Source organism: Anopheles merus, chromosome 3R (assembly GCF_017562075.2).
Source record: "Anopheles merus strain MAF chromosome 3R, AmerM5.1, whole genome shotgun sequence".
Lineage (NCBI taxonomy): Eukaryota > Metazoa > Arthropoda > Insecta > Diptera > Culicidae > Anopheles > Anopheles merus.
In genome coordinates, this window is record NC_054084.1 from 46,819,642 (window position 1) to 46,837,256 (window position 17,615).

The window sequence follows — 17,615 nt, forward strand, 5'->3', positions numbered from 1 at the left end:
TTGAAAAACCCTGTAATAATGGTAAAAAACAAGCCATTCAAACTTCCCAGTTACTTTAAAACTTAAACCATTTAAGAAACAGTTTATTTTTGCAAACTCTTTTGTACCTAACAAATAGCTTGCTTTCAAAAAAATACCAATGTCCACTATTCAAACCGTTGCACTTTTTCATCCCGCTGCATGTATGCGTTCATGCAAGGGAGCGGTGCGCGGGTCGGAAAGATTCTCCGGCCGGGGAAGAGAACCAGACGACGAGTCAGAAGTATTTCGGAAATTCTTTGTTTAACTGCGTCTGCTGGAAATGTTTTTGAACCCTAGCGCATGGACGAGCGCATCGTAGTGTTGGTAATACAAAGGCATCTCAGTGTTGGTAATACACACACAAACACACGCGCGCGTTCGCTTAGAGACACGCACGCACACACCTGAAACCTTGCCTTGCTCAGTAAACAGTGCGGGCTATAAACAAACAAAATCCGCACAAACACCAACAGCAGCTCTACCGCGCATGTCCAACGAACGAACCTAGCGAAAGAACGATGGCGCTAACAAATACAGCTGCCCCTTTGCCGTCGTCGTTGCGTTGTTAAAGCGATGCCGGCTTGGGATGTGCGGACGTGTTAGATCGAAAGAGACAAAATAGTAGCGAAAGAAGGAAACAGCAACACGCAGCGCGGTGCATTTTGGTGCTTTGTGAGAGGGATGCACATTGTGTTTTACAAAAAGATTGTAAAAGAAAACATTTCATTCGATCTCTTGGACGCTACCAAATAGGATTAAATATGTTTTAATCTTGATATTCTCGCAAGAAAATAAAAAAAATCGTAGTGAAAACGCACGCGGAGCGGTAAGGCTAGAAGCGGTGCGGCTAGCCTGTTCGAATGTATGCGGTAGATGTGCGCACTCGGGCGTGGTAGTGTGCGTGCAAACGGCAAACGCTTCTCAAAGCCGCTGCAGGCCCTTTTACACCTTTTCAACACACACGGATAAATAAACAGAGAGTACGATTTTGTTCTAGAGAAGGTTTGTGGAATAGGTGTTTCAAAATATGTTCCATTTAAATTGAACAAAACTGCTGCTGTACCGGACACAATTTACCTCGGTTCAATGTTGTGTATTTATTTTATGACCAGCGTTCACATCCCCTGCAACATGTAAACGAGCCTTCAGCTGTGCGGGAGAGCGCGAACACTACGATGAGGGCGCTCTAACTTTAGGTGCGCATACGCGCGCCTCTGTGTGCATATGATTGTGTGTGTGTGTTTGACTCTGTTGGTGAGCAATGGTGGGACGCTTTTCTCAGAAACTCCGGTTCCAAACGGCAGCGCACTTTGCTACACCGTCACTCAGTTTTGAGAGCCCGTCGAGCTAAGAGCAAGCGTGAGTTTTCGCTGCGTGCGTTGCGGTTCAAGGAAACAAGCCCAGCAAGGAAGCGCCTTGTTCGGTGTGTTTGTGTGTGTGTGTTTTTTGGGCTTAATTTTGCAAATGGTTTTGCGACTGTCGTTTTTTAAGGATATTCTCAGTGCAAAGGCGAAGGTTTGAGACGAAATTAACGTTCCCCGTGCTTTCGTGGGATTTTAGCTTAGGATTGTTTTTTTTTGGGGAAGGTATTTCGTCCTGGCTTGCTATAGAACAGTGGTGATGTGTTTGTGGTGCACAAAGGAGCTTCAGACAAGGACAATGTGCGAATCTGTGAAGGCATTGAATGGATACATCCAGTGCATGTGTGATAGCTGGGTTTGGTGTTAGTTCCCGTGGCCTTCGTGAACGCTATCAATCACAGTCAAATATCGTGCAAAGGCTGACTAAAATTCTAGCTCATCTTACTCCATTCTTCAAAGAAAGGCATTTTGCTGTGTTGTTTAAAAATCAAAACCTATGAACGATATCAACTTATCTAATAAGTGATAAGGACTTTTTCTTATTGCAACAACCGCGATTGTGTAGCCATATGTTTTGTGTGTGCACCATTTTTCAATCCTCGAGTACAAAAGAGGTTTTCAGCAGCACACTACCGTCGTCACCACCGAGACTGTACGTACGCACGACGTCAGAGGTTAAACAAAGAGACGTGTATACCCGCTTTCGTTGTGTGTGCGAAGTTTACCGCATCGTCTGCTGTTACTCTGGTATATCCTTGAAAAAAAGAGCGCAACAGGAAGCAAATAGAGTGGGCATTTCAAGCGCAGCCGCTTCATTCGGGTAGCATTTGTTGCTGGAAGCCCCCTGATGTGATACCAGAGCAAGAGAGGTGTGTCGCGTATCAATTTCCGTCTTATCTCTTTGTGGTGATCATTGCAGAACGCAATAGTTTTTTTTTATTCAGGAGGGACGGCTTTGCCGTATTGCTTAAACAATAGTTTTATTTTAGAATGATTTTGTTAAAAAAAGCCAACAAATTCTTTACCCTTTGCGAAGAAGATGTTTGTTGAGGTTTTGTTCAAACGGTTTTTGTGTTTGATGAATTCTGATACAATATTGTGATTGAGTGGTGATTAGAATGATGTAAATAATAGATGCAACACGTTTTTAGTGTGAAGGAGTATGATGAAATTAAAAAAAAATAGTCCTATTAAAATTGATTAGATTGTTTGTGGTAATTGTGGGACAGGATTCAGATGGCGCATTTTGTGAGTGGTTCTAGCAAATGAAGAAAATAAATGTTTTCACAATAATATTTTTCCTTCATCTATACATACATCAGAGTCGTGTAATAAGCTTAAGTACTTAACTCGTTATTATCACTGCCTTTCTTTGTTGATGCGTGCTAAACTAAGCGAATGGGTGGGAGAGGAGTTGTGGAACTACATGCGTTGCATATTTTACTAATGTGTTTTTGTTTGATTTTACATAGATTAATTGGTAGAAATAGACGACAGAGAAACAAAAAAAAACAAAATACAGCTTAAAACAATTGCTCTTGGTGTGGTGGCAAGTAAGGCGCAGTAGTAGTGGTTTAAAAGTGCGATAAATTGTGATAAAGTGATATGAATAGTGCTCTCGCATCGCTGTCGCAAGTGTGGTGTAGAGAACGAAAAGAAACAAGTTAACGTGACGACGAGAAAAAACCATACTCCTTCCGTAAGAAAGTGAGAGAGCCGCAGCGGAAGAAGAAATCATCACGACATCGCGTCTCCAAGTCAGAACGGGAAAAACGGAAACACAATTCCACACACACATATCCACACGCAGTGCTCCAAAACCCCCTAACGAAACGAAAACAAAACCCCCGATCGTTGTCAAGGAGACGGTGCTTGATGTTTTTTTAACCTGTGTATGTGTGTGTGTGCATTACATGTGCGTGTGTATGCGTGCTGTGTTCGTGGTCTGTTAGTTTCCTGCTTGAAAGGAACAGTTTTGTTGAAAGTCAGCCCCCGCAAGCTAACCATTAAATAGGCTTGGCGTTTGTCCCGTCGATTGTTTCCTTTAATGTGAAGCAGTTCTGAATGCATTAGTGTTTGGAGTGCGCGTGTGAGCATACAAATTGGAGCCTCATTAATGATAAGCTTGGTGTGGTGCAGCGAACGAAAAATCAAACGCCCATCATATTGAGAATGGATGTGTGAATGTTGCAAGAAGGATACACACAGCTTTAGTGCGTACACACGTGTGCTGATTACGGTGCTGGATGGTATATAGTGCAAAGTGAAAATCAAGCAAAAAAGCGCCATCAGAAAACACGCTCTTTTTTGGGTGGTGAAGCAAACACGGTTGACGAAAGCGGAGTGTAAGGCTCTAATGTTGGATGCACAATGGCCACATCACCCACACCATCCTTAGATTCGCTACCGGGTGCATCCAATTCCATCGGTTCGTTCGGTGAACCCGCTGACTACCTGTCGGACTCTCCGCTAACAACGCTGAGTGGTGGCTCTGGCACAACCGGTTCCTCCCCGCCGGCCAGCGATTCGGCGATCTGCGACGACTTTGCGACTTCCTCCAGCCTTGAGTCCGCCCAGTCGAACAACGGTTCGTCGGAATCGCTGTTTCCGCGCTGCACCGGCTGCAAAAGCAAGCAATCGGATGCGGTAGCCAAATGTATGGACTGCGACAACTTTCTGTGCGCTAACTGCGTTACCGCACACCAGTTTATGCACTGTTTCGACGGCCACTCAGTTTACCGTATTACGGGCGGCAGTTTGGGCAGTGTTGTTGGCGGCGGCGGTGGTGTCAACACGTTCGGCTCTATCGGATCCCTGGCCAACGGGACGATGGCGGCCAACACGGTCACCACGACTGCTCCGACCACGCCAACGCTGGGCGGATTGCTGGGAGGCTGCCTCGATGGGACCGGTCTGCTTGCCGGCAGCATTCTGGGCGGCGGCATGGGCGGCAAAATGCTCCAGATGGGAGGCTTCGATTCGGCCCATCCGCGGCTCAGCACGCTCAATCTGACCATCAAGGACGATGCTAGCAGCCTGGTAAAATCTATCATGAACAATGTGATAACGCCCCCGACTTCTAACAGTGCCCCTGGTAGTGGCAGCAACATCAACAATGGCAACGGTACTGGCAACAATAACGGCAACAACAACAACAACAGCAGCAGTAATAGCAGCAGTAGCAGTAGTAGCAGCAGCAGTAGCAGCAGCAGCACAAGCAGCAGCAGTGGTGGAAATGGCAACAGCTTGCTGAATCAGGTCAACAGTCAGCTTTCGGCCGTGATGCAGCCATCAACCGGCTTGGGAACGGATTTGCTGCTCTCGAACGGCCTTGGCAGTGGTGGTGGAGGTGGTGGGATACTTGGTGGGTTGTTGAGCAACGGCAGCATTGGATCCGGGCTGGGCGGTGGTCTGCTGGGCGGAAACAATAAACCGAACTACTTCTGCAAGCGCCATCCCAGCGAGCTGCTCAAGTTCTATTGCCGCACGTGCAGCGTTCCGGTGTGCAAGGACTGTATGCTGCTGGACCATCCGAATGGGCTGCACGATTGCGAACACAACAGTGACACTACGCCGAAGCAGATTGAAAGCTTGCTGCACACCGTGTCGGAAGTGCGCGCCAAGGCACAGGACCTTCGATCGCTGATCAAGAACGTCGAGCACAGCGGCCAGCGTATCCAGCTGCAGTATCACAAGGCGCAGAATGAGATCGAAGATACGCACCAGTTCTATCGCTCGATGGTGGATGAGCGTAAGGCGGAGCTGCAGAAGGAGCTGGAAAATTTCTACAACGCAAAGACCGTCTCCCAGTCGGAGCTGCTCAATCGCAGCCAGGACCATGTGGACAAGATGCTGCAGAGTTGCGAATTCGTCGAGCGTCTAACGAAATGTGCCGGCCCCTCCGAGACGATCATGCTGCGCAAGTTCATGGAAAACAAGCTGATGCTCTTCCCCGCGATCACACACGACCTGCAGGCTTCGTACGAGCTGGAGTTTGTTTCCAACTATCAGGCGATCCAGATCGGTGTCCGTAACACCTACGGCTACATTCGCTCAAATGCAGACCTGTCCAGTGTCACGACGAAACAGCCACCCATTGCACGTCCCACCTCAACTACTAATGGAGGTTCTCTGCTCGGAGGCAATCGCAGTGCCAGCCCATCCAACAGCAGTACCGGCAGCATGAATTTGATGTCTCACCATCATATGAGGAACGGCGATGGTCTCATGAACGGTGGCAGTGGTGGAGCACATCTGCTCGACCATCACTCGCACCAGCGCCATCAGCAGCATCAGCAGCATCAGCAACAGCATCAGCAGCGATCCTTCGGTGGTTCTTTGGTGAACGGTGGTGGCCACGGTGTGAACGGTGGTGGATTATCGACGTCTCCCCTGAGCGGGTGCGGTACAGGATCCAGCATGGTCAATGGACTGTCGGCAGCTTTCGATACAACGAACCTGATCTCCAAGCGGTTCAACAGTGCTAACAGCCTCGGTCCATTCGTTGGAGAGCCATCGATTGGGCAGCCTATTGGCAATGCGTACGAAAAGTGGAGCAACGGAGGTGCAACTGATCTGTTCAACAACCTCTCTGATCAGTACACTATTCCACTGAATTCTATTGGCGGTGGAGGCGGTGGTGGCGGTAGTTCGGGTGCCGGTGGACAGCAAGACCCATCGGCAGCGATGATCGACCTTACGGCGAAGCTGATGTCAAGTTCAATGTTCCCGCCCAAGAGCCAAATCAAGCGTCAAAAGATGATCTATCACTGCAAGTTCGGCGAGTTCGGCGTGATGGAAGGCCAATTCACCGAGCCGAGCGGTGTGGCGGTAAATGCACAGAACGACATCATCGTCGCCGACACCAACAACCATCGGATACAGATCTTTGATAAGGAGGGTCGCTTCAAGTTCCAGTTTGGCGAATGCGGCAAGCGGGACGGTCAGCTGCTCTATCCGAACCGTGTAGCCGTTGTGCGTACGTCCGGTGACATCATCGTGACGGAGCGCTCGCCGACGCACCAAATTCAGATCTACAACCAGTACGGCCAGTTTGTGCGCAAGTTCGGCGCTAACATCCTGCAGCATCCGCGCGGCGTTACCGTGGACAGCAAGGGCCGTATCGTTGTCGTGGAATGCAAGGTGATGCGTGTCATCATCTTCGACCAGTCCGGCAATGTGCTGCAGAAGTTTGGTTGCAGCAAGCATCTCGAGTTCCCGAACGGGGTCGTAGTCAACGACAAGCAGGAGATCTTCATCAGCGACAATCGAGCACATTGCGTGAAGGTGTTCAACTACGAGGGTCAGTTCCTGCGGCAGATCGGTGGCGAGGGTGTCACCAACTACCCGATTGGCGTAGGCATTAATGCCAGTGGCGAAATCCTTATCGCGGACAATCACAACAACTTCAACCTGACCATCTTCACACAAGACGGGCAGCTGGTATCAGCCATGGAGAGTAAGGTGAAGCACGCCCAGTGCTTCGATGTGGCCCTCATGGACGACGGCAGCGTGGTGCTAGCGAGCAAGGACTACCGGTTGTACATCTACCGGTACGTGCAGGTGCCTCCGATCGGTCTGTAAATACATTCGCCTGCACCTTTTCAACCCAAAGTCTGACATCTTCCATGACAACCGCCAAAAGAGGTAGGCATCCTACAGACAGACAGTACCGAAGGCAAATGATGTAGCAGAGCGAGAAGGGTCGTCTCAACACAGTTGGTGAATGTACATCAATGTCCCTATGTGTTATTTTGTACTAGCCGTAAGAATAGTTTGACATTTTAAAAAGCAAACAAACAAACAAACATGCACACATACACTCCCCTACTGGCGACACCGATCTGTATGCTGCTGTATGTTGTTCGTGGAACATCTGTAGGACGCTATCCGCTTTTATTGTGCAAACGGAACGAAATTCGAATTGAAAGTGCATCGACGAGATTTGTGATAGTTCTTTACCCCATTGAATTGTGTTGGGTGCCAGCATAAAAGATATATGTATCGCCAGCACCGACCGGAAGCGAAGAATTCAAGCATACCACATAATTCTCTAGAGCGTGGTGTGTGAAATGCCAATATCAACATGCATAGGACGAACAGACAAACGATCAGAAGTGAAATGAATCTGCAATGATCTAACATTTAACGGCTATCAGGATTGTGTAAAGAACTGGAAATATTTTCATACATGTATATATATATATGCTAGTTTATATATATGTGCGTATGAATGTATGTTAAACTGTGTGCGCGTGCTTGTGTATTTAGCAACTAACGAGTTCAACACAATGCTCAGAAGGATATGCATCGAACAATCAGACTTGTACTGAATCTAACAGGTAAGCACAAATATCAGCAATGCTTTTTGTATCACTAGTTTCTACATACAATAGGCGTAGTTCCCTGCTCTAGCTAGAATAACAGTTTTAGAATAATTCTTGGAGAATCTTACTTTTCGATAACATTTTTTTTTATGGAGAGTTTGAGGATAACAATGCATAAGTGAAACTATATTCCTTTTTCTGATCTTAAAATATATGCTTAGGGTTTAGGTAGGGTAGACATAATCCTCATAATCTTCTGAAAGTTAGAAGAAAATGTATTGAGCAATACTAATTATACTTATCTAAACGAGCTAATAATTGTATTTTTCCCTTTTCCATTCCCCTTTCGGTTTGTTTTCAGATCTCCAAAAACAAAACAGTCAACTGCAAACGAAAAGATTGTTTTAGCATCGTTAAATTTAAGCATCTTTGTCAAGTATAGTGAAAGTTAGGTGACAGTAATAATAACGTGGCGCAATTACATGATGAAAAAGGCGTTAAAAGAACGGAAGAGCGCTAGGAAGACAAGAAAGCAAATAGACAGAAAGAGAAAAGGATAAAGGATGAGATAGAATTGTCATCATGCGCTTCCTAAATTGCGAGATTCTTGTTGACATATCGAATTTAGCACAAAATGTGTGTGCCAGCTGTGCTGCTACTGTAACTGCTAGAGAATACCACACTAACACCTACAGACACGCATACCACACACCCTGGCAAGACGTTCACTGTCAAAAGAGGTGCGCTTAACACGTTGGAGTAGCCACAACATAAACTATTCACGATAACGCCAAAACATAGACAGCCAACAACGCTCAACGCTTCGACGTTATCCGCAATCGTTGAAGCATAAACGTCGAATGTGCGTCCTTAGCAGGCAGCCTTTTACTTGGATCTTCGCTCAACGTGCCGATCAGCTGAGGAGATACGATCAACAAAATAGAAGGCGGATACGGTCGTAAGAAACATCCGTGTCAAGTAAGATGTGTTTGTTTGACCTGTTGATTAGATCCCACCCAGGTTCTCAACTGTAGCAGATAACGTGTTTTTTTTAAATTGCGCGGTGTACAACTAAGTTTTTGTTTGTTTTTATAATTATTTTTATGTTTATTATTATTATTATTATTATATTGTGTTATCTGTGCGACAAAAACTGTTTGAACAATAATTTTTATGTTGTGTATAATGCAGTGTTGGCTGGTGTGCTTGCAACACCCCAACAAAAATAGAACGCAAACAAGCGAGAATGCCCCATTTTGGCGACTACAATCACATTATGGGGTCTGATTTTGTTTAACATTGCAAGGATAGCGAAAATGTTTGCATCCCAAAAGAGATATCGAAATGAGAGAATGACTGAATCAAGTTCGTACTAAGGGCAACTTTGATTACAGTTCGTTGAGCGGTGGTCGCAAATAAGGTACTTTCAATTTGACTGAATTGCTCTGCGCAGAAGACTATTGTTGACATGTTTTAGTTCTTGCTTAATATATTGTAATAACTAGTCTTAAATGCATCGTGTTCTGTATACTTTTTTTAAACAGCAAAACCTTTACAAATGACCCGATTCTCAAAAAAGAGCCCTACAAACTTTACGAAATGTCGACCCAAGCGGTCGTTTTCAACAAGACACCATTCCCGAATGGTACTCAAACAGTAGGAGAGACACTGATTTGATCTTTTGTGCTCAGCAGCAGCACGTTCTAGGAATAATGATAACGATGACGTTCAACAACTGCATCAAAAGAGTCAATGTAATATTGATACGAGTACGTAATAACTAAAACTCTGCTTTCGTATATTGGTTTAAGCGGAATTGTAATAGACTATTTGAAGCTTTTGTGTGCGGTTAAAATCCGAAGCAGGTATTGCTCTCTCGAAGCCGTCGGGAGCTACTTAAACAAAGACAACCAAAATTACCAAAATTGCATGTAAAAACTATTATTCCTACAAGTTAATCTTACCTCGTACAGCGTAAGGCGAAAGTTATAATATTTTTGTTGAATGCCGTGCCCTTTTATTGGTTCATGACTTATTAACGGCTCATTTTTCAAGCTCATGTTTTACAAAAAAAAACTTCTTCAACATAGAACTTGGTATGAAAGGTATTTGCACTTTAAGTCACTTCCTTTGCCAATCCAAGCACAATTCTGAACGAAAAAAAATTGGTTGCTTATGAAATACACTAGGATAAAAAAAAACTAGCTGAAAACGGTGGATCAACATAAAAATCATAACTAAACGTTAGTAGGTATATTTAAAAAGAAATATTTAGATAAATTGTTAAATCAGTGTACCCTTTCAAGAAGCAACGGATGAGCAAAAATGTGCGATGATGGTGTTTACACTGGAATTTGCATGCATTTTTTTTTCTTGAAAGGCGTAATATGGCGAATCGAGTTTCTTTGTTATCTTTTCCTAATTGCAACGAACAATTGCTCCAATCTGATCATCTGTCGCGACGAACAGCCTCAGTTCGCTGTTAAACGAAAAAAGGAAAAAAAGAATTATTACGCGATCAACAGTGATAATTGAAACTGTGAGTTGGTGACAAATGGTGCGTTGAATTCGTTCAAATTCCGATTTGTTTGTAGTTTTCATATTTTAGTTCTGTACGATGTTGCATTGTTTTACCCCATTCTAAGTCTCCTATTTATATAATGTTTGCTCACACTTTGCTCTCTTTTATTGTTCTGTTCCAGTTTGAGTGCGTTTCTACTTTTTTCATGTGTGTGCTTTCTGTAAATTATCACCTCTTTTCGCATGATTCAATTTTATTTACAAAATACTGTTTCCATTTTCCATCATCAATAACACGCAGTACGTAAAATAGAATGAGCTTAGATTTATTTTGTGTTATTTGAAATCGTGACAAAGAATTTAAATTCAATCTTTGTTGCAACGAACAAAAGCCAACGGCATTTTTAGAGAGAAAACATGCCTGCATTGAGCACATTTCCTTAAAAAGTAATGTACAATAGTTTCAAGAAATGCGTTTGAGTTTAACAATAAAATATGATGGAGATGGACAGATGGATATCGCAAATGATTGTTTTTTATCGACCGCGATTGCCATACACATGGAACTCGATCAATGGCGTAAAACAGAAAATTATCCACTCCTCATATACACAGTGCAGTATTAAGAAATGTTTTAGCTTGTCGTTTGATGAGTTTTCGTGTAATAAATTTTCTGTTGTTTTTTTTTTGTATTAGAACAAAGAATAGGACCACATACGCTTGTCGATGATCGTTTGTTACACTATTTTTAAATCCCCTGTCGTGTGCTTAACGTAAGAGTTCAGTATTTTATACACATTACACATCTAGTTATTTAGCCTAAGATGTTCGATATCCATATCCCAGGACCGTGTTTTATTATTATTATTATTATTCTTGTAATTTACGTTTGTAAGTGTCCATACAGGTCTGAGCATGATGGTGTTCGTAATGTGTCTCTCTGATGTAGAGCCGTAGAGTATTTGTCATAGTTTAAGTTAGCATTTCAATTGTATTAGGTTTTAGCGAACCAGACGTCTACTTACTGCATTTAAAACCAGGACGGCTCGATGCCCAAATCGCAAGCCCTTCCTTTTTTAAGCTAATAGTATTTAGTTATATTACCGATGTTTGTTGGTTATGTTGATCTTTGTGTTGTTAAATTATAATGCTTAAGTTTTTGAGTTTGATGAGTTTGCTTAATTAGTGTGAACAGATCTAGAAACAATTCTCGATAAACGATCCCAGGCTCGATTGTCAGCAACGTATAATGTCTCGCACGACAGCAATAGATCACGCTTGCCAGATAAATAGTAAAAAAAACACAAGAAATAAAAACAAACTACATGTTGAACAAGCAATTGTGTTACTACGTAATCAAAAGTCAACCAGTACAGCAGCCCACATAACCGTTCGTGGCGCGAAGCATCGTTATTGCATACAGCAAACATTCACTCCATGCACTCACATTTGACGTGCAATCGACTGATAATGCTATTAAAACTGAAATGATATAAAGAACATCAATTCTAGTTGCAAGGCGGTTGCACAGAAACAGAGATAAAGAAAGCACTAATGTGTTTCTCTCAATCTTATTTAGTTTTCTCGTTCATTACTCGTATCTCGCAATGACTTTCTTCGTTCATATCGACCGAAAAGCGAAAAGCTATTGTTAGGAGTTTATACGGATTATTATTATTTTTTTAAGTATATCTTTTTTTTGATGATTTATTAAGATAATTTAAAAGGTAAATAAAAGTGTTGTTTAGTCAAATTTCATAATTTGTTTATTTGTTTCCTTATATTTATTCTTATTTTATTTTATGCTGAAATTTTTGATTTCACACCCCTAAACAAATACTAACATTCATGCTCTCACTAGCATCAACTAACCTCAAACACTTACTAACTAATTTCAAAATTCATCCTCAAAAACTAAACCACCAAACTAACCTACATCAAATCAACACTTTAATTCGACGAAAATGTCTAAATTGTCGATGAACCTTTCGCTGTTCAGTGAAGATACCATGAAAAATCGAAGCTTCATAAAGATCAATAACATACCAACAAATACGCTTTTGGTTTGCAGATTCTCTTCTCTCTTTTGTGTATGCTTTATTTGTATATTTGTTTAGTGTTACAACCGATCATTAGCTACTTGCATGTATTCCATGGTAGAACATTTGGTATTAATCATCAGAATGGGTTTGAGCAATGTAACATTCACTATTCCTCTAAAAAATGATGCATATAACTACTAGAATAATTTGCATGTACCATGCATAAGGAAAAGATGACATGAAAGAAACTCTTTGGTGCGTTCTGAGAAGCCTTTTTGCTATTGTCCAGCAAAACGGTCAAAACGGCAATACACGAAGTTCGCTTATAATAAAGATGGGGTTGCACACTGTTCGTGAATTTTCCGGAGCTAAATTAAATAGTATTATAATATTTTTTGTGGTCATTATTTACTTTACCATAAGTGTATTGCGCTGTGCTTGCTCTTGTCCATGTTTAAATAATAAATCTTATTTGTTCTATTATGCTATTTTTTTGCTGAACGTTTAGAATGAATTCTCTTATTATCTCCTAGAGACTTGAATCTAACTTTATATGATATAGTAAAAGCAGTTGAATGCTTACGCGCTGCTACGTTTTAACATTATTTACCAAAAGAAGAAAAGAAAACCAAATAACGGTACTTTAAAGAAGACATTAAAACAAGAAGAACCAAGGGATGCAAATACTCTACTAAAAGACTGTCATTCTTTGTATGTTTGAAGAATTTAGCAATTAGAATGTACGAGTTGGAAACTTACTTATTTTTGGGTGGGATAAACATAAACACTTGTTCTACGGGATATATGAGAAATATCCGCAGGAGGGCTAGAATACACTGTGCTGTTCCAAGATGTAATATTTTGGAAGCATATACACTTAATAACATAGGGAATCTTAAATACTATCATACAGCCACAGAATCCGAATATGAAGCATTGGAGAATGGATATAGCCGGGACGACATAGTATTGATCGTGCTTTCAGATGGATAACAGTACAATGACATCCTGTGGTGAGTGGCGAACGAAGTAAACTATTAGGAAATCCTGTTGCAAACGAAAAACGAAAAAGACATCAATTTCTATACGGGCACACCAACCGCACTTGCAATTGAGTTTACGCAAATCACCCACGTGGACGCAATTGCGTGGTGTGGTAAAGTGAATGATGATAAGGGAATTATTATGAATATGGTTCTGATGCATCAGTGAATAGAGTGATAAGAATATCGATCGTGCTACTACCACAGCTTTCACACGGTATCGTGCTGTGTAACTGCATGGAAAAGGATAGTGTAATGCTAGAGCCAACACCACTGGAAAGAGAATAGTTGTAAGGAAATGAGATTTCAGTTGTTTGCACCAGAGTGAGTTTGCATCCTGCTACCAAACTAAATATGGCAGCAGTGATGGTTTCCGACGAATGCAAAGTGCAGTTAGTTCAGCATTACTTGAGCGCAAACATTCGTAAACATTTTGCGTCCTTAGGCGGGGAACAACAATGTAAAACAACAAACTACACACATACATGCACACACACACACACACACACACACACACACACACACACACACACACACACACACACACACACACACACACACACACACACACACACACACATAGATACACTACAGTCTGTTGGAATGGGCGCTAGCAGGCGAGCGCATGGTGTGTAGTTGCGGTGGTACACGAGTGTGCGATCGGCGATGTGTCAACATTGATATGAGCGCAAAGAACGAGAAAAACTATTTGCAAATATGATCGAATTGTATGTTAGAATGCTAAAAATGCCAAATAACCATAACACTTCTCTATTAGTTACTAGAGAAAGATGGAAAGTGGAGCAACAAACTAAACATAATCACAATCATTAAACATTTCTCGGTTTTTGGATGAACGGTATTACGAATATTATGATTAATATTATCATTATTATATTATTATTACTATTATTATTATCATTACTCCTATTGCTATTAGAATTATAATCATTATTAATAATGCATATTTCGGAGGAAAACAAATGTCAAAGTGTTTGTTCGTCGTCTTTTTGCGAAACAATAGAAAACCCACGCAACTCGTGCGAGATAGATGGGGTAGAGTTACTGTTAAAAAACCCAAAGCAAACCCAATGTGACTTCGTCAAGCCAACAGAACAATTAGAAGAAGATAAGAAGAAAAAAACAGCAATGAAACCAACCAACTAAGTGCGGGGGCTGTTTGTTTGAGAAAGCACATTGAGTAGAACTATTTTCCGGTGTTTGCTGGTTTATCCGTTAGGAAATAGTGTCGGAAAGGGGAAGAGAATGGGAAGTAGAAAGACTGAAGTGAAAGTCTTGCTTTTGAACTGACGTTGCCGCTGCTGTCGGTCTGCGTGCGGCGTAAAGTTTGTTTCTAAATGTAAAACATTAACCAATTCTAGTCTTATCGCCATCCACATGAATATCGCCAATATGGCTTTAGTGTAGTAGTTGTCATTATCATTAACATAACCATCCCTACCATCTCCATCGTACTCTAATGATAATCATCATCATCATCGTCATCATCATCGTCATGATCATCATCATCTCAGACTCATTTCACCAATAAAATCGCACACACTACACTACTGGCTGTCTCATATACATCACATGTTTGTTTTTTCATGCTTTTTGCGTTCGTTGTAGTTTGCACCTTTGACATTTGCCAACTCTTCATTCCACACATCCATCACGCGTTTGATTCATTTCTTTCTGTTATGGTGGTGCGTATGCGTGTTTCTATGTTTTCCACTGATCAAGCTCATACGTATTATCCATCGTCATCGTAAAATCCGTTTTCAGACCACGTTATCGTTGCACACGTTTTTGAACGAATACTTGTTACGGAAGATCGACAACTTCCAATGGCCGATGTCGGAAAGATGGCGGACGTTGTAACCAAAAAATATCCTGTTGAAAATTGCACTTAGAAGAAGAAAAAAAAACACATTCGGCGAATGATCGCATTCATTCGAACCAAGGTGCTAGGATCATTTGGAAGTAAGAGTAATGAAGTCATTAAAATGAATTGTTATGTAGTTAGCTTTCTTTCGATGATCTTTATGGTGAGATTCGGATTATTCATTTACATTATCTGCCGGTAGCCTTTTTAATTTATCTAATACCAGGACCTTAAGCGAAAGGCCTGGCATACTTCGTCAGCGATATGCGACGTTTCATTTTCCACTCTGGACGCGACCCTATAGGGGAACAGTTTTATATTACACATTACATTTACATTGTTTTTTTTTTAGATCTTCCGATCGAGTACATCGAATGAAAATCGAAAGAACCAATTACAAGCCAACTTTTGCTACGCATGAAAACGAGGGGGAATCACTTTAAAAAGGATGTGTACGCCATTCATTGATCGGTAAACGTGCCCCCATCGCTTGCGTGTATGGAGTATGTAGAGGTTTTGTTTTGTTTTGTTTTTGGCATGCAGCTAAAACGTTGGTTTTGTGAAACGTCTCCATCCAGCCACTATAAGAAATGAAATGTTATACGCTTGATATGATGGGGTCAATCTGTCGGACAGACCGTGGAATGTCGTAAGCATATTTTGTTGCTGCTATCATATATCAAATGTTTGGCGGAACAGTGAAGCATGTGTTGTAAAGCGTTTGTCTCGTAGAAGTAGTTCCAAACGTTATACCGATAATGAAATAAGGCACACGAAACAATCATATTATAAAAAAAAACTGCATTATATACAGTATACACAACATAACTGAAGCTGGGCGGACGAAAAAATGAAAAATGAAGACGGAAAAATGAAATGATAGGTTTTTTTTTAGTATGTGTGTGTATGAGAAGGTTAAAGAAATTTAACGAAAGCATAACCAATAATACACGTGCAAACAATACAAGCCAATGTTCGTTGATAGATCGTTTTGTCGATGGGTGAGGTGGTTAATTTACCATTTTCTGATTTTATTATTACTACCGCGTAGTTGTGAGCTGAGGGACGTATAATCAGCAGGAAGAAGGCACATTTTGGGAGGAAAAAAACTCCAGGCACAAGTAACTGTTCCTAGGAAGACAACAATTGGCGGGATTGTGAGCGAACGCTGTGGGAATGTGAAACATTATACTAAAGAAACATACAACATAAATAACATTATATATACAACATACATATATTTTTGTATTCACGATTTCAAACAAACAAACAAAAAAACGGAGTGAAAAAATGTAGCAATGCAAACTTTACGCAAAACTCTACTTAACAATATTCTCCGCCCCACCCTGGTCTACTCCTCATCTCTGTATATGAATGTAAGCCAAATCGATTTTCCATTCACAGAGAACCAAACAGGAAAACAATAAAAACACTCGCAATCTTGAAAGGAAGTATAAGTCGAACGCAGGAAAGAGGATGCGCGCGTGTATGGCGCAACTAGATTGTCAGCGTAGATCAGCGCTCTACGTCTATTTGGAAGGAAAAGCATCGTGTGGAAATGGAGAAGGGCAGCTGGAACGATAATTTCTACTAGTTATAAATTGCTCCATTTGTACGCACGGATGCAATTTTAAAGGAAAACTAACCAGGAAGGATGTTCACGTTGTGCTACCGATGTTAGATTGTTGTGCACAGGGACAAAGATGCAAATAATGTATTGAATGTAATCTGATTTTTTGGGCAACAAAAGAGCGCATTATTGGGTTTCTACACATTTTTACGCGGGATGGTGATACATCGATTGTGTCTTCAGCTTTTTTTGTAATTCCCAATGTAATGATGGAATCGAATCAGAACAGCACGCGGAGGAATGGGAAACACATGATAGCTCTGATAACTTGTTTAGGGAATTTAACTACTTTACTCTAAGGGAAAATGAATTCAGCCAGACCGTTGTATAACGCAAAGGATAATACTCGGCAAAAGCTCGGGTAGTAATGTGAAATGTAGCAGGCAAACAATCTTACATGCTGATTTAATTCTAACCGCTGAAATCACATACGCACACACTTTTACATACAAACACAAACACAAACACTACAAGAAGTGCTGGCTTTTTTGTTTTACCTTAATTAGAATGAAATGTTTGTTTGTGGGATATCAAAAGTACTGGTGCTGTTTTGACCGTTTTGAGAAACGACCAGGCGCATGTAGGAGCAAGCATCGCATCATACATGCGATTATTTAATTGCATTTAATATGCTCCCGGCGTCTCTCCAGACAGTTACCCGATATCCATCCGCGCACTCCGAGATGCGTGCGTGCGCGCGAGCTTTCGGTTTCATCTAGCCCCAGTTTAACAGTGGGTTGGTGTAAGGTGACCGACCAAGCAGACATGGCAGGCACAGGGTAGCAGA

The 17,615-nt window shown here is 41.7% G+C and overlaps 2 protein-coding genes across 7 annotated transcripts in view; both read left to right on the top strand.

Annotated features, from left to right (window-relative positions):
• The window catches only part of LOC121596802 (protein disks lost), an 81,865-nt gene that overhangs the window by 29,233 nt on the left and 35,017 nt on the right, over positions 1–17,615 (top strand). The gene's annotated exons all lie outside the window — the stretch shown is intronic.
• LOC121596803 (brain tumor protein) lies at positions 1,282–17,135 on the top strand. 5 transcript variants are annotated; one of them, XM_041922054.1, is made up of 3 exons: positions 1,282–1,380; positions 2,855–7,723; positions 8,070–17,135. In XM_041922054.1, the coding sequence occupies exon 2, from the start codon at positions 3,753–3,755 to the stop codon at positions 6,963–6,965; it is 3,213 nt and encodes a 1,070-aa protein (XP_041777988.1). In that variant the 5' UTR covers positions 1,282–1,380; positions 2,855–3,752; the 3' UTR covers positions 6,966–7,723; positions 8,070–17,135. The 5 variants fall into 5 exon arrangements, with proteins under 5 accessions (XP_041777988.1, XP_041777989.1, XP_041777987.1 ...); XM_041922055.1 differs by having other exon boundaries at positions 1,336–1,444; XM_041922053.1 differs by having other exon boundaries at positions 1,339–1,458.

Coding starts and splice junctions, on each gene's coding strand:
- LOC121596803 (XM_041922054.1), top strand. CDS start 3,753: ATGGCCACATCACCCACACCATCCTTAGATTCGCTACCGGGTGCATCC.